The sequence below is a fragment of the Diaphorina citri genome, unplaced genomic scaffold (genome assembly GCF_000475195.1).
Source record: "Diaphorina citri unplaced genomic scaffold, Diaci psyllid genome assembly version 1.1 scaffold383, whole genome shotgun sequence".
NCBI classification, from domain to species: Eukaryota; Metazoa; Arthropoda; class Insecta; order Hemiptera; family Psyllidae; genus Diaphorina; species Diaphorina citri.
In genome coordinates, this window is record NW_007377818.1 from 107,588 (window position 1) to 130,983 (window position 23,396).

General features: G+C 39.2%; 1 protein-coding gene across 1 annotated transcript; it reads left to right on the top strand.

Annotated features, from left to right (window-relative positions):
• Positions 1-19,489: 19,489 nt before the first annotated feature.
• LOC113467023 (cathepsin B-like cysteine proteinase 5) lies at positions 19,490-20,838 on the top strand. Its single transcript, XM_026822920.1, has 3 exons — positions 19,490-19,619; positions 20,198-20,439; positions 20,828-20,838. Exons 1-3 carry the CDS (start codon positions 19,593-19,595, stop codon positions 20,829-20,831), a joined length of 273 nt encoding a protein of 90 aa, XP_026678721.1. The 5' UTR covers positions 19,490-19,592; the 3' UTR covers positions 20,832-20,838.
• Positions 20,839-23,396: the final 2,558 nt, after the last annotated feature.

Sequence of the window (23,396 nt, forward strand, 5' to 3'; positions counted from 1 at the left end):
ATATCTTAGTATCCCTCATTCGGAAAATGAAAGTGGGTTTAACTACAAATCTACCAATACATTATGAGCCTATAGCCTATCCCTTATTATGAAAATGAAAGTGGGCTCAGCCCACAGTAGAAATATCGTGGCTTTCGAACAAAAACAGCATATCACAAGTTTTCAAAATTGACTGACTAATTTGGAGGGTGGAAAAACTGTTCAAAATTGTGATCTTTTCTCATAAATTATGTAGTATCCATGGGGGTAAAACTGAAGCTTTCAGCTGAAGTTTTAGCTTAGGAGAATTCAGCTCTATGTATGTTTAATGTGCTTGTCAGAGAATTGGTATAGAAAAAAAACCTAATTGGCTTTCGAACAAAAACAGCATATCGTAAGTTTTCAAAATTGACTGACTAATTTGGAGGGTGGAAAAACTCTTCAAAATTGTGATATTTTCTCATAATTTATGTAGTATCCATGGGGGTAAAACTGAAGCTTTCAGCTGAAGTTTTAGCCGAGGAGGATTCAGCTCTATGTATAATTGTATATTTAATGTGCTTGTTTCAGCCCACAGTAGAAATATCGTGGCTTTCGAACAAAAACAGCATATCGCAAGTTTTCAAAATTGACTGACTAATTTGGAGGGTGGAAAAAGTGTTCGAAATTGTGATCTTTTCTCATAATTATGTACTATGTAGTATCCATGGGGGCAAAACTGAAGCTTTCAGCTGAAGTTTTAGCCGAGGAGGATTCAGCTCTATGTATGTTTAATGTGCTTGTGAGAGAATTGGTATAGAAAAAAACCTAATAATTTGATGGTGGATAAATATCTTTAAAATTCAATTGTTTTCATGAAAAATGGTTTAGCAATTCTATTATCTCATATCTAATCTCTTGCAGTATTGCAGAATATACATACCTACATAATATGTATTGTACATTTGTACCTATATTGTACTGTGTTGCTGTGTTCTTTGTAAACAAGTTAAACATTTATCTATCTCTTGGCAGTATTGCAGAATATACATACCTACATAATATGTATTGTACATTTGTACCTATATTGTACTGTGTTGCTGTGTTCTTTGTAAACAAAATTCAACGCAAAATAAATGGTAGGTGTTCTGGAAAAACGTGAAGGGTTGAAACGAAAATAAATCTCGTATGTAAATTGCTAAATTGAACGCAAAAAAAAGAGAGGAAGAAGAAAATAGGGAAAACGAAGAAGAGGGAAAGATAAAGGAGGGGAAGAAGAGCAGAAAGAGAGAGGGAAGAAAAGAAAGGAAAAGAAGAAGAAGAGAGGAAGAAGAAAATAGGGAAAAGGAGGGGAAGAAGAGCAGAAAGAGAGAGGGAAGAAAAGAAAGGAAAAGAAGAAGAAGAGGAGGAGGAAGAAGAAGAAGAGGAAGAAGAAAGAAGAGGAAGAAGAAGACGGAGAAGAAGAAGAGGAGGAAGAAGGAGAAGAAAAAGAGGAGGAAGAAGGAGAAGAAGAAGAATACAGAAAGAGAGGTAATAAGAGGAGGGGAAAAAGTAACAAAAGAAAGGTGAAGGAAAGAAGAGAGAAAATGAAATAGGGGAAGAGAGGAAAAAGGAAATAGGGAAAAAGAAGAGGAAAAGAAGAAGAAGAGGAGGAAGAAGAAGAAGAGGAAGAAGAAAGAAGAGGAAGAAGAAGACGAAGAAGAAGACGAAGGAGAAGAAGAAGAGGAGGAAGAAGGAGAAGAAGAAGAGGAGGAAGAAGGAGAAGAAGAAGAATACAGAAAGAGAGGTAATAAGAGGAGGGGGGAAAAGTAACAAAAGAAAGGTGAAGGAAAGAAGAGAGAAAATGAAATAGGGGAAGAGAGGAAAAAGGAAATAGGGAAAAAGAAGAGGAAGGAAAGATGAGAGAGAGAGAGAGAGAAAGAGAGAGAGAGAGAGAGAGAGGGAAGAAAAGAAAGGAAAAGAAGAAGAAAAAGAAGGAAGGGAATAAGAAGAAGTAGAGGAGGAGGAAGAGGAGGAGGAAGAAAAGAGAAGGACGTAATGCTATCAATACACATTACCTAACGAGATAGTATTTGTACATAAAAGAGAGAGAGAGGGAGAGAGAGACGAGGAGGAGGGGGGGGAGAGAAGGGAGGAGGATGGTGAAGGATAAAGAAGAAAGGGAGAGAAGAGAGGGGGGAGATAATAAGATTCATAGAGAGAGAGAGAGAGAGAGAGAGAGAGAGAGCATTACCTTTATTTTCTTCCGTTTTCAATTTCTTCCAATAGCAGCTACCGCTTTTTACTCCCCCCCCTCTCTCTCTCTCTCTCTCTCTTTCTCCCTACTTACTTTCCTCCTCTCTCTCTCTCTCTCTCTCTTTCTCCCTACTTACTTTCCTCCTCTCTCTCTTCTTATGTAGGTACTAGTAGATATCTTTCTATTATTTCTTTATCTCTTTCTCTCTCCCTCTTCCTCATTGTATCTTTCTATTCTTTCCTCCTCCCTCTCTTCTTATGTAGGTACTAGTAGATATCTTTCTATTATTTCTTTATCTCTTTCTCTCTCCCTCTTCCTCATTGTATCTTTCTATTTTAACTACTCTCTCTCTCTCTCTCTCTCTCTCTCTCTCTTCCAATTTCTGTTTACTTCCTCTCCTACATCACGTTCCCTATATTTTCCTCTCTCTCTCTCTCTCCCTATTTCTATCTGTCTGTCACTCTCTCTCTCTCCCCTCCCCTCCCCTCCCTTATCCTCTTTGTACCTGGAGAACCTATTACACGGTTTCTATGCATAATACAGGCAAAGAAGAAGAAATAGAATGAGGAGGAGAAGGAGGAGGAGGGGGAGAAGAAGAATTAAAAGGAAGAGGGAGAGAAGAAGAAGGAGCAGCAGAAGAAGGAGGCGAAGAATAAGAAGGAGGAGGAGGAGAAGAAGAAGAAGAAGAAGCAGAAGAAGAAAGACGACGAAGAAGAAATAGAATGAAAAGAAAAGAAGGAGTAGGTAATAAAAGAAATACCTAAGACGGGGAGACGACGAAGGAGAAGAAGAAGAAGAAGAAGAAGAAGAAGAAGAAATGGAATGAAAAGAGGAGGAGGAGGAGGAGGAGGGGGAGAAGAAGAATTAGAAGGAAGAGGGAGAGAAGAAGAAGGAGCAGCAGAAGAAGAAGAGAAGAAGGAGGAGGAGGAGGAGGAGAAGAAGAAGAAGAAGCAGAAGAAGAAAGACGACGAAGAAGAAGAAATAGAATGAAAAGAAGAAGGAGTAGGTAATAAAAGGAATACCTAAGACGGGGAGACGACGACGAAGAAGAAGAAGAAGAAATGGAATGAAAAGAAGGAGGAGTAGGTAATAAAAGAAATTGGAGGGAAGGGAAAGAGTACAATAAAAGGATGATGATGTGGATTGGAAAAATGATAAATGAGGCGAATGGAAAAGAAGAAAGAAGTTTTTCCTTTGTAGAATCGTAGGTGTAGGTAAATATTGATGAATTCAAAGTGGAATCATGTTATAACGAAATATGACGCAGCTGTAAAAATAGTGTACGTTATAGCGTTATACTCTTAACGCTCTTAGCTTGGAGGGTAGTAAGTCTATAGGTCGCGGGTTCGATTTCCGCCGGGGCGGATTTTACTTTAAACAGTTAAGGTTCGTTCTCGGAACGGCTGGCTTTCTCCTGTCCTGTCTTCCTTCTCTTTTCGATTTGGAACGATTTTACCCTAGTTTCCTCTATCAAACCTCTTGGAAAAAATTTGGACCGATTGCAATATTTTTTCATTATGTACTAGTATAGCTTTCCTATAACTGTAGTAATAGAAAGTAAAAATACGTTATACACGCTTGTGTTCTAATTTAAGAAGAAGAAGAAGAAGAAGAAGAAGAAGAAGAAGAAGAAGAAGAAGAAGAAGAAGAAAAATGAGTTTTCAATTTTTATAGCAATAAGCTTTCATCTACGTAGGTGCCTCGCCAGAATTACTTTTATTCGGTGGAAATTCGATAGAGGAGGTGTAACAACGGAGGCCGGAAATCTTATCGTCCCGCGATCGAAGAGAGAAGGACAGGATACAAGAAAGCCAGACGTTCTGAGAACGAACATCATCCGTTTAGGATAAAATCCGCCTTGTTTTTGTTTTGTTGTTATTATTCCTTCGGGTTATTTTCAGTCACTCTCAGTAACGAACTTACCTTTTCGTATTTCGAATACCTAATCGTCCTAATCCAAATTTTAAACCTGAGTTTGACACCATTTCATACCTGAAACACAGAGGAGAAAATGTCACGTCAGTCTCAAGATGAACAACACAGTTAACGAAGTTGAATCCGACAGTCTCGGATCTTGGTGGATTAGAAAGCCCCAGGGCCCGAACGCCGATATGATGAGTAGAAAATTCTTCGAATGATTTAGGAATTTAGGTCTAATCTTTCATTGGTGGTTAGTTTATTTTTTGGGTCTAGTTTAGGCCAATTTTGGGATAAAGATGAATAGGGATTTAGGTAATTGATTTTATTTATTTATTCATTTTTTGTGTTCTTTCTTTTCAGGCATCTGCCCAAAGTTCATTTCGAAATGTCCCTTTACCCTGTATTTGAAGGAACTTTGACGAGGATATTCAGGTAAGAAAGGGGGAAAAACAAGATTTTTTTTAACTTTCAGGGTTAGAAATTGAAAAAAGTAAAAAATCCAGGATTTTTTTATTCAGTTTTTTTTTTAGTTTTCAGTTTGTAATCCTAGATTTTCCAGTTTTGTAAAATCAATCCTGGAAAAGCGCAACACGGTCTTAAGCCGTGCACGCTTCCACTTGACATGTCGAATGCTGTCAACTCACTCGTAATCACATTGTTAACACCTTGCACTCTTGTGTACACAAAGAGGAACAGAATAGATAGTGTGTGTAAATATCTGATATACCTATAACATAGAAACGATAGATATATTGATGTGTAAATATTCATATCAGATTTAATGAAACATGTGAGAAAGAGAGGAGTAGAGGAGGAGAACTATCGATAGTTCTCCTCCTCTCGTTTTCGTTTTCGTTTTTTTATTACATATTTTCCTTGTTTCTAAAGGTCTTATCCCCCAAAAAGACCTAACCTAACCTAATTTAAAGAAAATTATTAACTTTAGTAGGTGCCTCGCCAGAATTAATTGTAAGTAGGTGCCTCGCCAGAATTAATTTTTTTCGGTGGAAATTCGATAGAGGAGGTGTAACAACGGAGGCCGGAGGTCTTCTCGTCCCGCGATCGAAGAGATACAAGAAAGCCAGACGTTCTGAGAACGAACATCATCCGTTTAGGATAAAATCCGCCCCGGGCGGGAATCGAATCTGCGACCATTTGTAATTTATTGAACTACATACAATACAGGCAATTGACATAATAAAATCACAACACGTTCCTTATTGATTTGGAATAAATTTTGCCCCCAGCAGGAATCGAACCTTCTAATAAAGTAGCAACAACACTAGGGCCACGTTTTTACACCACTGAGGTCTCTGGTAATTTTCTCCCATACAGAATGCTCGGGGCTTTATATTTGATTTGCTTTTACCTTTGTCTCCCTCTCTCCGTTTCTTCCTTTCCCTCTCTCTCTCTCTCCCTCCATCCCTGAATCTCTCTCTCTCTCTCTCTCTCTCTCTCTCTCTCTCTCTCTCTCTCCTAAATACGTCTATCTCGCTCTCCTTCCCTCTCTTTCCCCAAATACGTCTATCTCCCTCCCTCTCTCCACTCCAAAATCCGTCTATATCTCCCTCTCTGTTTCCCTCCTGTTATCTCCCCTTTCTTTCTCTCTTTTTTTCCTTCTCTCCCTCTTTCTTTTTTTTTCCCCTCGATTAAAAAAGTTGGAAAGACGGAGAAAATATGAGAAAATAGAAAAATTGAGGAAGCGAGAGAGACAAAGAGAGAGAGAGAGAGAGAGAGGGTTAGGGAGGGAGAGGGAGGTAGGAAGAGAGAGAGAGAGAGAGAAAGAAAGAAAGATAGGGAGGGAGACAAGGATCTCAGAAAGAATAAGACACACCGGACTGAAAGAGGGAGATAAAATATCAACACTCTCGTAATCACATTGTTAACACCTTGCACTCCTGTGTACACAAAGAGGAACAGAATAGATAGTGTGTGTAAATATCTGATACCTATAACATAGAAGCGATAGATATATGGATGTGTAAATATTCATATCAGATTTAATGAAACATGTGAGAAAGAGAGGAAGAAGAGGAGGAGGAGGAGGAGGAGGAGGAGGTGGAAAGTTCAATATAATGCACGTGGTATGAATATGATAAGAGAGAAAGAGGAAGAGACGGTGATAAAAGTGGAGGAAGAAGAGGAGAGAAGGAGAGGGAGGAAAAAGGTGAGAAAGACATTTGAAAAAAGTGGTAGTGGAGGAGTAGAAGAAGAAGGAGGAGACAAAAGTGGAAAATAAGAAGAAGATGAAACATGAAGAAAAAGACGAAGAAGGTGGAAAAAGAGAAGAAGAAACCAAAAGGTCGCACATTTTGACATTTTATGGGATACTTTTTGGACATTACAATAATACATTGATTTAAAAAAAAAGGATTAGTGATGGATAAATGAAAATACCAGCTCAATAAACCAATTACACGATAGACGAAATTAATATTTATAAGAGATCTCCCCGTCCAACAATGACAAAGGTGATTAAATTTGATTTGATAGATACTCCGTATGAACTATGAATATCTCCAGAATAGAACCCCCCGCGGGGTCCATATCCTGCTTGGTTTAAATTTAGAAGTATCTGACTCTCGGGCTGAACCCGTTTTTAAACCAGTGGTCCTTAAAACAAATTTTCCAATGGAGCAGTTGCAATTGGGTAAAATTTATTAATAAAAGGTCGATTCCTACGTAAAAAGTAGTGAAAAATCCAAATCTGAGGTCAAAACTCCGAAAAAACTGTAAAAGGTCGAAAATTCAATTTTCATTTTCCATTCTAATGAAAGCGTTCAAAAATTTGTGACGTCAGACTTCAGGCAGTTGCCTCATGCAAGCACGCTGGTGGAGGAGCAGAAAGAAATGCGCAGAAACGTATGCGCACAAACACATTAATGTGTTGTCTGCGAGGGAGTTTAGCTCAGGACATTTGATGTGACGTCATCACCTACGGGAGCGTATGCCGTGACGTCAAAGTTCACGATTTACCGCTTTTTCTTAAATCGATTTATCTCGGGATCTAGAAGACGTAGAAGAAAAAGAAAAATTCCGTTGATCCTCATTTTTCATGCTCTATGACTTTGAAACATCATCCAAGTAAGCGCAACTGTTCTATTCCTTGGAATTTGAGTCCATGTAATGTCAAAAAATAAAACAACAACAAAGACACCAGCAATAATAGTTTACTTGTATTTTCACACCTCTTTTATTAGCTTTTTTCTCACATCTCTTTTATTAAATTGGATTTTTTTCCCACTTTCAGCTTGTCGCCAAATGGTTCCATTCCATTTTGTAGAAGAATGTTGATACCTAATACTTTCCATTTTTTCATATGTATGTACTCGTACTTTGGTACAATTAATAGTACCTTCTATCTTGTTCAAAAATATCTATGTAAGTACTATTACTATACGTATTGGCTAGGGGCTAGGAATACTGGCTAGGGGACGTTAAACAGAGAGTAAACTAGCGTCTGGCTGTGGAACTATAAACAGGGAGGAGAACAGCTAACCCTAACCAGCCAGCAAGGCTGGCAGTTCCTCAAAGCGTTCTCTCTGCTTTTAAAGACCAAGCACAAGTCCTCACGATGGTTGACTGTGGTTCAGGACGAGCCAGCCAATTTAACATGGCTAGAGCTAGAGACCATCACCCCGGTGTATAGCAGATACGAAAAGATACCTTTCCTTTATTCTGCTATTGCCATTCGGCGAAAGCTAAAACCGCTAAAACAACAACAACAACACCAACAACAACAACAACAACAACAACAACAACAACACCAACAACAACAACAACAACAACAACAACAACAACAACAACAACAACAACAACAACAACAACAACAACAACAACACCAACACCAACACCAACAGCAACAACAGCAACAACAACAACAACAGCAACAACAACAACAACAGCAGCAACAACAACAACAACAACAACAACAACAACAACAACAACTCACGGTAATAAGAAGATCTGTAGGTACCTACCGTAACCTACTAATCATGTTAAAATACATGCTTAGAAAAAAGGAGTGAGATCCCCCACAAAAACATAAATGTGAAAAAAAAAGGCCAAGTTCCTATCCAAAAATGTCGGCCTATAAAAGTGGTGAGATCAGAAAATAAAGCAAAATAGTACAATAGCACTTTTTTGGTCATATCCTTGGCTGCTTTGTCTCCCTCAACCACATTTAGACTTAGGTAGTTCATGTAAAAGACAGCCAAGTAAATTGCTTCCAACATTCCCGTGGTTTATTACTTTTGAATTCTTTTCTCTCCATTCGAGTATATTTGTTTCCTTTCCTTTCTCTTCTTCTTCCTCCTCCCCCTCATCTTATTCTTCTACGTCTTCTCCCCCTCTTTCTTCATCAGCTTCTCCTCCTTCTTTTCCGATCTCTCTGTTTTCTACAGTTGGTTCTAATTCTATTTCTGTGATTCTTCTTTTACAGATTGCAATTTTCTACAAATAATGTAGCTTTCTGTTAGACTCTCCTCTCTCTCTCTCTTCCGCTCTCCCTCTCTTTCGTCTTATCTCTTCTATCCCTTTAAACTTCTTTTTTTCTCTCTCTCTCTCTCTCTTCCGCTCTCCCTCTCTTTCGTCTTATCTCTTCTATCCCTTTAAACTTCTTTTTTTCTCTCTCTCTCTCTCTCTTCCGCTCTCCCTCTCTTTCGTCTTATCTCTTCTTTTTTCCCCTACATGGAAAATGAGAGATTTCTTTCTTGTCCTCCGTCTCTCTTCTAATTTCATCCGTTTTACCCTCCATTTGCTTCTCTCCATCCTCTTTCTCTCTCCCCCTTGCCTGTGTTTCAACAAGCATTTTGTTCATACTTGATTTGACATCAAGGTAAGGAGAGAGAGAGAGGAGATGAGAGAGAGAGAGAGAGAGAGAGAGAGAGAGAGAGAAAGAGAATGTAATTAGACTTTTTCCCTTTTTCTGAACTCCTGAGAATGACAGTAGAGTTCTTGGATTTTCTCTCTCTCTCTCTCTCTCTCTCTCTCTCTCTCTCTCTTTCTTTTCTGTCTCTCTCCCTCCTCGTTCTCTCATACTCACATATTGCAGATTGCAGTCTCAATTAGAAGAATACTTTTGGAGAAATTTCGCCTGCGGCGTCCAAAATTTGATAGTACTGCATTTCTGAAAAGTTGGGGGGGGAGGGGGGTTCCTACAATGCTCCCCTATGTACATATGTGGCCGGCGAAGTACCTCCCAATGTAGCATGTGGCCCGCATACACATGGAAGTTGGAAACCCCTGCCCTACAGTATCGTGCGAAAAAACTCCTTAAATTGCAGCCAAGAATCCTTCCTTGCCAGGCTTGTTAGCTTGGAGGGTAGCGCGTCTCCAGTCTAGTTGTCTTGGAAGGTAAGCGCTAGGTCGATGGTTCGATTCCCGCCCGGAGCGAATTTTATCCTAAACAGATAAGGTTCGTTCTCGGAACGGCTGGCTTTCTCCTTTCCTATCCTCCGATTTCGGGACGATATGACCTTCTTTGTTAGTTTCCTCTAACAAACATGAAAAAACAATCAATTATTTTCCATCAATTGTTATGATTTATGATAAAGATACCTATTTAAGTATGTGTAAGCATAACTCAGGTGTTATATCACTGTTGAGTTTTGAACATAATAAATTACTTATGTGGTGGGAATACATATCATTGTAAATTTATCTAATGGGAAAACTTTTCGGTTTCTATTGTAAGCCAGGATTAAGGCTCAGTGTGATTTTTTTCCCTTTTCCTTTTTAGATTGTTATCCGAACACCAACCACGCGCAACGTCGCTTAACCTTCGTGAACTCTTCTAACGTCATTTCGTTCCAATAGTGACTAAACAACTACATTGAGGGTCTCGCGTGTTGTTACTATCCCTTTTCCTTTTTAGATTGTTATCCGAACACCAACCACGCGCAACTTCGCTTAACCTTCGTGAACTCTTCTAACGTCATTTCGTTCCAATAGTGACTAAACAACTACATTGAGGGTCTCGCGTGTTGTTACTATAATAAAATGACAATAAAAACTCCCAGGCGAAATATACCGACCTGGTTTGCCTTGAGACTTGCATTGGCCATAATTACAAGCCCGTAATATAACTGTGCAGCAAGTGAACTTGCAATTGCAACTGGCTGCACTTGTAGAATCTGTTGCAAAAAATGATATCTTTAGGCTAAAATTGAGAAATCATGAAATTGAACCACTAGTGAAACTTGTATAGATAACTTGATGTAGCAAAACTCTACTTGACACTTCTTGGAAAAGTCTTTTGAAAAAGTCCTTACTAATAATATTGAATACAAATTTCTTTTAATGAAAATATATATATACACCCTACAAACTATACTTAATACCTTCCCCATCCGTGGCACAAGCTCTGCTTATACGGATGGGTATACCATTTATAAGAAAAATGTATGTTAGATAACTTGAGCAAAACTATGTATACTTGACACTTCTTGGAAAAGTCTTTTGAAAAAGTCCTTACTAATAATATTGAATACAAATTTCTTTTAATGAAAATATGTATATACCCTACAAACTATAGGTACTTAATACCTTCCCCATCCGTGGCACAAGCTCTGCTTATACGGATGGGTATACCATTTATAAGAAAAATGTATGTTCTGAGTTTTTAGTCGATCAAATATAAATGGAAACTTTTTAAATTAAATTCATTGAGATTTGCAGTGAATTTTCTTCGATTTACCGTCTTTAAAATGATTTTAAAGTGAATTTTCTCTAATTTGTCTTGAACAAAATTATGCCTTCTTAGATAACTACAAAGTACCCTACAGGCAGTGTAGGTAATATGTAAAATGAAAACCGTAGGTAATGTTTACCCAAGCTACAATTTTGAATAAAAATACCTAACCTACCTACTTGATTCAATTTGAAGGAAATTTTCTTCACTTAAGTGCATATACACGTGAGTTTTTTTGCCTTGACCAAAATTATTACTTCTTAAGCAGCGCGCAGACTGATCATACACTTCCAACACATCAGACATTTCCGACAAATCCTGTATTCTGCGTCCTATGTTAAGTAATGGTAGTATGTCGGAAGTGTTGGAAATGTCTGATACGGATAGGTGTGCGGACTACCATTACTTAACATAGGAAGTGAATTTTCTCTAATTTGTCTTGAACAAAATTATGCCTTCTTAGATAACTACAAAGTACCCTACAGTCAGTGTAGGTAATATGTAAAATGAAAACCGTAGGTAATGTTTACCCAAGCTACAATTTTGAATAAAAATACCTACCTACTTGATGCAATTTTAAGGAAATCTTCTTCACTTAAGTGCATATACACGTGAGTTTTTTTGCCTTGACCAAAATTATTACTTCTTAAGCTTTGTCCACACAGTCGACCGACCATGTGTGGCCACAGCTTTAACTTCACTGAGCCTGAGTGTGGACACAGCTTTTACCTCACTGAGCCTGCCTGAGTGTGGATACAGCTTTAGGTAAGTAGGTACCATGGTACCATAGTACAGGGGTTTCCAACTTCCATGTGTATGCGGGCCACATCCTACATTGGGAGGTACTTTGCGGGCCACATAATATGTACATAGGGGAGCATCGTAGGAACGCGGGCCACAAAAATGGTCTGGCGGGCCGCTAGTTGGTGATTATTGTAGAAGAGAAAGAAAAATCAAGACAACGAAGAAGAAAGAAGAAGGAGGAGGAGGAGAAGGAGAAGAGAATAATGTCGGTATAAGCAGGTATTGAGGTACCTAAATTGTAGGTGCTGGTACTAGGTACATCTTACCTACCTACATATATCAAATGCTGACCTCACGGACCACAGTAATCAGGGAAAATAATTGAAAATTTTTCAATTTTCCGTCTGACCAAGCTTGATAGTATGGTCAAAGTCTGTGGTTAGGTAGAATGTAAAATGTTCAAGGTCACAGACATGCTATTAAGGAGGAAGATAGCGCTCCGCCCCGCCAAGTCAAAATATGCGAGATGGATAAAATTAGCAAATAAGCACCAACAATAATAGTAATTTGTGCTTATTTATACTACTCGCATAGGACTGAAAAGTTCCTTTACTCCAGCAGTAGGATACTACTATTATTGTATTGAAAATGAAATTCCATACCTCGGCTGGGATTGAACCCACGCCCTCCTATTTACCAGGCGAGCGTCTTGACCACTACACCACCGAGGTGAAAGGTCAGTAATTTGTGCTAATTTATACTACTCGCATAGGACTGAAAAGTCCCTTTACTCCAGCAGTAGGATACTACTATTATTCTGGTCAAATTCTCAAATTATTGAAAATAAAATTCCATACATCGGCTGGGATTGAACCCACGCCCTCCTATTTAGGTACCAGGCGAGCGTCTTGACCACTACACCACCGAGGTGAAAGGTCTCTGTGCTCCAACCAGGATCATTTTTTTGTTGTTGTTATTATTCCTTCGGGTTATTTTCAGTCACTCTCAGTAACGAACTTACCTTTTCGTATTTCGAATACCTAATCCAAATTTAAAATATAGAAGCAATGAAATATAGAAGTTGAGCTGAAAATAACCAGCTGAAAATAACCAAATAGCAAATATGAAAAGACAATAAGAATGAAAGTTAAAAGAAATACAAAATCAATATCTTGAAAATAACAATGAAATACCTATGAAAAATGAATTAAATCAAGAATGCATTACATAATAAGAAGTATGGTCCCTAAAAGTACAGAAGTACTTACAGGGATAATGAAGAATAATCATGTAAAGAATGTATTGCAAGTTATTAAAAGTATTACAAGTTTTTCAAACCTCATTGTAGCATAATATTCGCCAGACTAGTTAGCTTGGAGAGTAGCGCGTCTGTCTTGTAAACACTAGGTTGTGGGTTCGATTCCCACCGTGGGCGGATTTTATCCTGATGGGATAATGTTCGTTCTCGGAACGGCTGGCTTTCTACTATCCTGTCCTCGTTCTCTCTTCGCTTTCGCGACGATAAGACCCTAGCAGTTACAGTTCCCTCTGTCAAACCTCTTAAGGAACAAACCTCCTGTCTTCCTCAGCTCTTTCAGTACGATATCAGAATGCTCGGGGCTTTATATTTGATTTGCTTTTACCTTTTTCTCCCTCTCTCCGTTTCTTCCTTTCCCTCTCTTTCTCTCTCTCCCTCCATCCCTGCCTCTCCCTCTCTCTCTCCCTCCCTCCCTCCATCCCTGAATCTCTCTCTCTCCCTCTCCTAAATACGTCTATCTCCCTCTCCTTCGCTCTCTTCCCCCAAATACGTCTATCTCCCTCCACCTCTTCACTCCAAAATCCGTCTCCAAAATCTGTCTATATCTAATTCCTTTCTCTATCTCCCTCTCTGTTTCCCTCCTGTTATCTCCCCTTTCTTTCTCTCTTTTTTTTCCTTCTCTCCCTCTTTCTTTTTTTCCCTCGATTAAAAGAGTTGGAAAGACGGAGAAAATAGAAAAATTGAGGGAGCGAGAGAGACAAAGAGAGGGAGAGAGGGTTAGGGAGCAGTACTGAGAGAGAGAGCGTCAACACTCTCGTAATCACATTGTTAACACCTTGCACTCTTGTGTACACAAAGAGGAACAGAATAGATACCTAGTGTGTGTAAATATCTGATATACCTATAACATAGAAGCGATAGATATATGGATGTGTAAATATTCATATCAGATTTAATGAAACAGGTGAGAAAGAGAGGAGGAGGAGGAAGAGGTGGAAAGTTAAAGGTGGAGGAAGAAGAGGAGAGAAGGAGAGGGAGGAAAAAGGTGAGAAATACATTTGAAAAAAGTGGTAGTGGAGGAGTAGAAGAAGAAGGAGGAGACAAAAGTGGAAAATAAGAAGATGAAACATGAAGAAAAAGACGAAGAAGGTGGAAAAAGAGAAGAAGAAGAAACCAAAAGGTCGCACATATTTTGACATTTTATGGGATACTTTTTGGACATTGCAATAATACATTGATTAATTAGAAAAAAAACTTGGATTAGTGATGGATAACTGAAAATACCAGCTCAATAAACCAATTACACGATAGACGAAATTAATATTTATAAGAGATCTCCCCGTCTAACAATGACAAAGGTGATTAAATTTGATTTGATAGATACTCCGTATGAACTATGAATATCTTCAGAATAGAACCCCCCACGGTATATCTCCCTCTCTTCCTTTCTCTATCTCCCTCTCTGTTTTCCTCCTGTTATCTCCCCTTTCTTTCTCTCTTTTTTTCCTTCTCTCCCTCTTTCTTTTTTCTTTTTTCCCCTCGATTAAAAAAGTTGGAAAGACGGAGAAAGTATGAGAAAATAGAAAAATTGAGGGAGCGAGAGAGACAAAGAGAGAGAGAGAGAGAGAGAGAGAGAAAGAAAGAAAGAAAGAAAGAAAGATAGGGAGGGAGACAAGGATCTCAGAAAGAATAAGACACACCGGACTGAAAGAAGGAGAAAAAAAAATGCAGGGAAAATTAAATAAGGGATTTGTGAGAAATAAGAATAAGAAAGGGATTTGGGTGAAACCCAAGCAGAACAGAGAGGGAAATAACTCAAACGTAAAAACAAGTAGAGAGAGAGAGAAAGAGAGAGAGAGAGAAAAGAAATAGAAAAGGAGAGAGAAATTTCAAACCAGTGGTCCTTAAAACAAATTTCAAAGTCCAATGGAGCAGTTGCAATTGGGTAAAATTTATTAATAAAAAGGTCGATTCCTGCGTAAAAAGTTGTGAAAAATCCAAATCTGAAGTCAAAACTCCGAAAAAACTGTAAAAGGTGGAAAATTCAATTTTCATTTTCCGTTCTAATGAAAGAGTTCAAAGATTTGGGACGTCAGACTTCAGGCAGTTGTCTTGCTAGGTAGCGCCAGTATGCAAGCACGCTTGCGGAAGAGCAGAAAGAAATGCGCAGAAACGTATGCGCACAAACACATTAATGTGTTGCTACTTGAAAGGATTTTATCATTTTATGAATTTAATTCTTGTCATTTTGATTCAAAAGAATGTCAATATCATATACGATGTCAGGTCTATTTGAAAGTGTATGTAGAAGTCTCTCAGCAATAAGAAGTCTCTCAGGCGACCTGTCAGGTCTGCCTGGTAGTGAATGGCCTAATACAAGGGTTAACTCTTCAAATTGAGAGGCAATGGACCCTATTTTCCGACAATTTTCTTTGGGTAGTTATAGTTATAGTTTAGTGTTTATAGCATAGATTTAAGTTATTTAAGTATATAGGTTTTATTATAATATTGTGAACATACTATGTATATATCCTCAATAAAATATTGATTGATTGATTGGGTAACAGTACGACCTAGAGGTTTAGGTGTAGGGACTAGGCGCCTATGGTTCCATAGGTGTGCTAAGCTTCTTGAATCTACTGAGATTTGGAATCTCCACAGCTCTTTACGTAGGAATGAACCTTTTATTCACAATTTTTACACAAGTTCTATTTACCATTGAGCTGTTCTAGCATTAGCAGCAATTCAACAAATTTAGTGGGCGGATTTTATCCTGATGGGATAATGTTCGTTCCTTCGTTCTCGGAACGGCTGGCTTTCTCCTATCCTGTCTTCCTTCTCTCTTCGATTTCGAGACGATAAGACCACAGCAGTTACAGTTCCCTCTGTCAAACCTCTTAAAAAAAAAAAAAAATAGCATCAACTCAACGTAGCATAACACCACTCAGAGCTGTAAAAATAAAATAGCTAATTCAAGGTACCTACTCGTATAATGGCCCATAATTAAAACGAACCTCTCCCTAATGTTAACATCTACTTAGTACTTGGTAATGACTACATTTGCATATTGCCCGTTTTGCTGATAATAGGTATGCAACATGCATTTGCAGTCTTGCTTAATAAGATACGGGGATTTGTTTGTTTGTTGATATTGATGTTGTTGTTGTTGTATTTTTGTTGCTGTTTATTCTCCAGGGGCGGATAAGATGTTGTTGGTATTTTTCCCAAACCGTTTAGTTCAGCCACTCATTATCAGGTAGACCTGACGACAGGTACATCTGATCAGGTCCGCCTGTCAGGTCTACCTGATAGTGTGTGTGCTCATCAGGTAGACAAGAAGTCCCCATTTGTACACAAAAATACAAAACATTACAAATCCAAGGGCGAAATAATAGCATTTCCATTCCTTTATTCTGACAACATTTCATGAAAGTTTTGACATTATTTCTAAATGTTTTTGGTACTGTCTCAAAGCTCGTGGTGGTGTCTTCAGCTGGTGTTTAATAGAGGACTAGGGGAGGCTTAAAGAAACAGAGAGAAAAAATATACGAAACAAACATCTTCCAAGCCTACCCCTGTGTATAACAACTTCCAAACACCACTGAAAAAAGTCCCAAAGTCAATTTTCTAAATTTGAGTGTAAGTTCACTGAATGGAAGAAGTATCTACTTCCCTTTAATTACTGGTTTGATGAATGCCCTGTATAATTTGTTTTGTACACCCCTGAAACACAAACACCCAGACGGGGCCTTTGTTAGCGTTTAGCATGGGTACTGGGAAGATAAAAGAGGGTTGAATGAAAGAGCTTTTTTCGGCAGTGGATAAAACAATAATTCTACAGGGTGTCCCGCGAACTACTGTACAACGCTTGAGCGTTGATGCAGGACCTAAAGGGCTACCAGAAAAAGCTATCTGGACAGATCCGATTTTCAATTACCTGCTGTTGGCTTTTGCCCCACTCAGGCTGGGCTAATGTGAGGAGTGTAGCTTCTCACATAGGTAAAAACCTCGTTACTAAAGACCTCAACAGGTATACAGTGAAGTTATTAATCCTCTATCAAATCGAAGTAGAAACATCTTGTAATTTTTTTGTCCCTTGTAGGGAATAAGAGGTTTAACCCTTTAATGACCCATCTGTAGTTTACAACGGTCACCAAACTTTTAAATCATACTCACCACTCTTATAATGATAGAAGTCGTCATACAGCGCAAATGTGGCTGTGGTAGGACCATGGGCCAAAATCTCCTTCTTGATAGCATCCTCGTTGTCGTCCACCCAATAAGTTAGAGTTGCTGCAACAAAAACATGATTTTTATTGATGTCGAACAGGTGGACATTAATTTGCGGAAAAATCGCCTGCGGCGCAGTTTACGTTTGATTTATTTTTGTCCAACCACGAGGGTCAATACCTTAAACCGCTGCCCCCCCCCCCCCCCCGGCAAAATCCCGGAAACGGCCCCGCGCCTCCTCACCCCTGTGTTTGTTCTGAGCACACGCGCTATCAGGTAGACCTGACAGGAACGGCTGAAAAGGTCCGCCTGTCAGGTCTGCCTGATACCTGATGAGCACATACACGATCAGGTAGACCTGACAGGTACGGCTGAAAAGGTCCGCCTACCAAAAGGTACTAGACCTGACACGTTTTTACGTTTAGAAATAATTTCATAAAATGCTGTCAGAGTAAAGGAATGGAAATGCTATTATTATTTAGCCCTTGGCTTTGTAATGTCTTGTATTTTTGTGTACAAGGGGGGATTTTTACTGTTGATGGGAACACCCTGTATAAATTAAAACAATAGAAACTGCTTATGTTGATTAACGTTGGTGTTTTACTATAGGCAATTATACACTGCACTTTGCTATAGATTAACAGCACACAGTTATAGATTAATAGAATAGATTAACACATTAACAGGTAGGCAGAGCTATCAACAAAGGCATTATACAGTAAGCAGTAAGTACAACTATAGGCAATTATACACTGCGCTTTGCTATAGATTAACAGCACACAGTTATAGATTCATAGAATAGATTAACACATTAACAGGTAGGCAGAGCTATCAACAAAGGCATTATACAGAAAGTACCAATCTATCAATACATAAGCCTGCCTATATCTTAGTATCCCTCATTCGGAAAATGAAAGTGGGTTTAACTACAAACCTACCAATACATTATGAGCCTATAGCCTATCCCTTATTGGGAAATTGAAAGTGGGCTCAGCCCACAGTAGAAATATCGTGGCTTTCGAGAGTCCCTTTAACTTACAGTGGGCTAGTGATATCACGGTGGTCAAATCCTCAAACACAGATGAGAGTAAAACGCCATACCTCGGCTGGGATTGAACCCATGCCCTCCTGATTACCAGGTGAGCGTCTTGACTACTACACCGCCTTCTTCTTCTTTGCCTTGTGCCATGTTCAGAAGGGGTCGGCGTTTGTCGTCGGTCTGTCAATCAGCTTTAGAGTGATCGCTTTGAGGCCAACTGGTTTTGGCTAAACAAAATTTTCCGAGTGGATGCCCTTCGCACTCAACCTTCGCTATGGATATAGCATAAGAAAATTTGAACTAGTCTACTCCCTGTTTATCGTCCCCTAGATAGACGCTGATTGTCCCTTAGCCAGACATCATCACCGAGGTAAGTAAACTTGGACCTTGAAAGAACTCACATGGGGGGCGGCACAAGCTCCCGTATCAGGGACATGTCCTATGGTGCCACAGTTTATAATCGAAGGCCGTACGCTTTATCTTGTATTGAGGCTAGAGCTGTGGGTTGTCTAAAATAGGGATAGAATCGCGATAATGAACCAATTCCGAGCCATTGGCGATCGCACGTTACTTACTTACTTTCTATGTCCGCGCGGATCACCATATTTTTAGATCTTGTGTCTCCATTAGGTGGCCACGGCCACTCCTTTGGCGTTTGCTGTCTGCAGGTCCTCTAAAATGCACGTTGAATGCACCAGTTTCCGATTTATCGCTGGAGTTAAGCAACGTTGTGCGTGGTTAGTATCCAGATGGATGACCATCTGGGTAATTTCGTGCAGGCTTTTACCGCCCCACTCAGACTAGATGAAGCCCGAACACAAAAGATCTCATCAGTAACGAGATCTTTAGTGATGGGGGCTATAAAATCGCGTTGGGGCGATTATACTTGATCTCTTCTTCCCCCAGGCATCATATAATGCCAGATATTAATTGTTTGAGAAGTTATCCTATCATGCGCGCCAGCGCCATATGATGCCAGTAAGAAAATGTCATCCGAGGGGGTCGAAGTAGGTATTTTGGAAAGCTCTCGTCAAACTGATTCCAAAAATGTACGAGTATAATGCATAAAGAAAAAAAATATTTTTGTCTAGGAATAATAATAATAATAATAATAATAATAATAATAATAATAAAAATCGTGCAAGAAGAGGTTAATAATAAAATTGATCCTCTGTTGTGAAAATTTTCAGGCGTTTGCTATTTCCAGTGTTGCCAGTGACCGTCTGTGTATCGCCAGTCAGGGGAAAGTGAAGAAGCTCCTGTCTGCCCAGTTCTCGTCAAGCTGATTCCAAAAATGTATAACGCATCAAGAAAAAAAAAAAATATTTTTGTCTAGGAATAATAATAATAATAATAAAAATCGTGCAAGAAGAGGTTAATAATAAAATTGATCCTCTGTTGGGAAAAATTTCAGGCGTTTGCTATTTCCAGTGTTGCCAGTGACCGTCTGTGTATCGCCAGTCAGGGGAAAGTGAAGAAGCTCCTGTCTGCCCAGTATATTGCGAGCTGTTGCAAGATGTGTCGGTATCCTAACCAGAAAGAGGTCAGTCCAATCAGAGGAACCCAGAGGTTCCTGGTTTGATTCCCGGCGGGGGGGAGGTTTTTTTCGGCTCTCTGCTTGATTTGCGGGTTGCACTCAGCCTCGTGAGGACAATTGAGTAGCTACTTTAATAGTACATACTTACTTAATAACACTACGACAAAAGGAGTAATTCATAGGAGTAAGAAGTACATAATTCATAGTCTCCGAAAATTTGGAGCATTCCCTCGACAAAATCCTGAAACGGCCCTACTAACATAACCCATAATGTATAATTATTTTTAATGGTCAGTTTTGATTCCATTCTACTCTGTTTCTTCTTCTTCTTCTTCTTCTTCTTCTTCTTCTTTCTCATTTTCCTTTTGCCGCTAAGCAGCGTTGGAGTCCTCGACCCATAAACTAAATCTTCTTCTATCCATGGTAAGATTTCTTCTGCGAATGTTTTTCCTTTCCTTTTTGAAATGTCGCTTACCATATCCTCATAGGTGAGTCTCGGTCTTCCCCTACCTTTTCTTCCTTGTGGTTTGCATTGCACAATGCATAATCTTCTCTGTTTCTAAGTGTGTTCATTCTATTCTCAGGTCTGCTCATCAGGCATCTCCTCATCGACTTGGGCCTGGGTTCACAAACGCGGTCTAGTCACCGGTGGCGCCCACCACTCCAACACCGGTTGTCAACCGGTGAGCTTTCCACCGTGCAACCACGCCAACTACACAACCTCAGAGCCCGAGTGTAAAACTCTGGCTACGCCTCAGCCAAAATGTCACACGCGGTGTACGAATGATAACTATGGACGCGGCTTCTTCCAGGATAAGTACCAGATGTAAGTGTGGAGGCGGTGTGCCTCGTTTTCAACGAAGGAAAGAGAGATTCTAAGCCATTTTCATTATCATTGGAGTAACGGGTTGGGCCTGTATTTTGACCCTCATTTTGGCCCGTTTTGGCCCGCTTTTTGGAGGTCGTTCTGTACAAAATACACAAGACCTTTGTTTCAGACTAACGGGAGTAAGAGGGACTTTTGCAGTCTCATTTCGGCAGTATAAACAGAGTATATTCTATTCTACTGCTAAACGGTTAGAGAGATATGCGACAAAAGTTGAGAGGAGACACCCACAAAATCATCACCTAAGAAAGCCCCAGCTAAGCACAAATTTCTTAGGATAAGGAAAGTTGTGTGATGCTTCACACGACATTTGCGTTCTTCATTCCAGTTAAACGATACTACTGGGTAAATGATGAAGTGGGCTGATATCTCAGCAAGAAATTATGAAGAATGGAACCAGTCGTGGCTAACAATGTATCCTGTATAGCGACATCTTCATGTTTAAGAGTGGTAAGTATGGGTACAAAATCAGCTTAAATCCGGTTGTGTGATGTTCACACGAAATTTTCGTTATAATCCCTGTTTACCCTTAAGACAAAAGGGAGTTTTTTTTTTTTTTTGGGGTGTTTTTTTTTTTTTTTTTTTTTTTTTTAAACTTTCGAAAGCGGAACCAATTCTGATGGGACATAGCGCATAATTTTGGATTTCCTATGGTTTAGTACAGACCCTTTTTTTTATTACTTTTTTAAGTAGTCCCTCCATCCGCCCCTGGTGGGCGATTGAAAGGGGGCACCTGCCGGCTTTCGCCTCGATCCCCCTTAGTACATACCCTATTTCAGTTTACAAAAGAGAACCGGTTCTGTTTTCAAAAGTTTCCTTTTTTACACCTTTTTTCTATTCCATTTCCAGGGGTCTACGCTGTGTCCGCTTCGGCCGAGATTGTAGCCTACGCCACCGTCAAAATCGTCGGTTGGGGGGAAGAGAATGGCCGCCCCTATTGGACCATCGTGAGTACGTTTGGTGAACAATTTGGCGACAAGGGCACCATCAAAATCCTGCGCGGCCGCAACGAAGCGATCATTGAGAGTTTGGTGAACGGGGCCCTTCCAAAGGATAATTATGGGGTGGAATTTGGGGAGGAATCAGGGGAAAGATTAAGTGAGGAATTTGGGGTTAGGGCTGAATCAAGTGAGGAATTTAGGGAGAACGGAGAGGAAGAATAGGCTCAAAATGGCAAATCTAGAAAGAATTGAATAATAAAATGTGGTGAAGGAGCGTTCCTCTTCACAATTTCTTTGCATATCACTAAGACCGGTGGAATAAGATTACCAACACCGAGTTCGGTACCTACCTATTTAAAAATCCCATTTTGGATAAAAACAATATTTGTATGAATGCCTGGAAATTTTCCGTGGATCTGCAATGTGCAATGTAAAAAAAACTTACCTCTTACGATTGGTTAAAAGAATTAAACAAAAAATAAAATTTATTTATTAATAAATTCAATTTTATTATTATTTTTCAACATGATTTTAATTTCTTTCACAATATTTGAAGTCAGACTGGTCTTCCTCTCTTTCACACTTTTGAGTTTGAGATGAAACCTTAGTCCAATTGGATTCGGGTTAAATTTCAGAGTGGTAGTGGTAACTAAATTCAAATGAGAACGCCTTTGAAAGAAGGGCTGCCATTTCCATACTACTTGTTTCCTATTGCAAAATTGACTCTCCATCCATTTAACTCCCAAGGCTATCATTTACCTCTTCAAGATATCCTCGATATGAGAAATTTCCACCTCAAGAAATTCCTGGTTCTATAAATCCCCGTCTCAAGAAATTCCTGGTTCTAGAAATCCAAGTCTCAAGTAACTTCCTGTTCAAGGAATTTCTGGTTTTAGAAATCTAGGTCTCAAGAAATTCCTGTCTCGAGAAATTCCCGGTTCTAGAAATACCAACCTCGAGAAATTCCCGGTTTAAGAACTTCCTTCTGCCGGAAATTCCTGGTTCTAGAAATCTAGGTCTCAAGATATTACCGGTTCTAGACATACCAGCCTCGAGAAATTCCGGTTTTAAGAACTGGATTTTTTCGTCTTTATAGATCGGGTTCCTCTAAATATGAACTTTTGAAGTTAATAAATAGTTAATCACTCCATTGACCTGTTAGCACACGCTTAAAGCAAGGTAAAATCGGTCTCACGAGGCGCTTAACTGGGGCCCTCCACTGGATTTATCTTATCTTTGTACACCACTTCGATTTAATTACGTAGATCAAGAAGCTAATCAATCGTATTATTAGAGTGATTTGATTATTAAATCACTTTGGATGAAAATCACTTTCTTTAAGAATCACTTTATTTTCTGAATAGGAATAATTTCAATTATTATTCCATAGATTAATTTCTCGTACAAAAAGTACTTTGCCAGACTAAACAGAAAACAGATAATGTTTGTTCTTGGAACGGCTATCTTTGTCGCTATCCTCTGTCCTTAGGACGATAGGACCTCGACAGTTACATTTCCGTCTATGAAACCTCTTTTTTAAAAATACTCAGAATTGGGGTTATTCGCCTCTAAATTGGACAAAAGGGAGTTGTTTTGTCAGTTTAGAACCGGTTGTCCGATTTTGCTGAAATTTTGTAAATATGTTCAAATAAAGAAAATTTACAAATTTACTCATTAAATTTTGGAACCGATTTCTGAAATTTACAGTAAATCCAGAATGAGTGGTCCGATTTTGATGAAGTTTGATTCCAGGGGCACACGATCGATCTGAGGGCCACAAAGGGCCCTTTTCCGAATTCTATGTAATATGAACGGATTTCCTGTGAATACACGATCGATCTTCCGAGGATCACACAAAGGGCCTTTTTTCCGAGTTAACAGGTATAAGAATAGATTTTTTTTGAGGTCAAAAATCCACCACGTCATTGCTCTTTATCAGGAATTTCCATGTTCACG

What these genes read in the sequence shown, in the direction of transcription:
- LOC113467023 (XM_026822920.1), top strand. Translation starts at nt 19,593, where the DNA reads ATGTGTCGGTATCCTAACCAGAAAGAG. An exon ending in GGTATCCTAACCAGAAAGAG is followed by an intron (nt 19,620 to 20,197) that starts GTCAGTCCAATC and finishes TTCTATTCTCAG; the next exon opens with GTCTGCTCATCAGGCATCTC.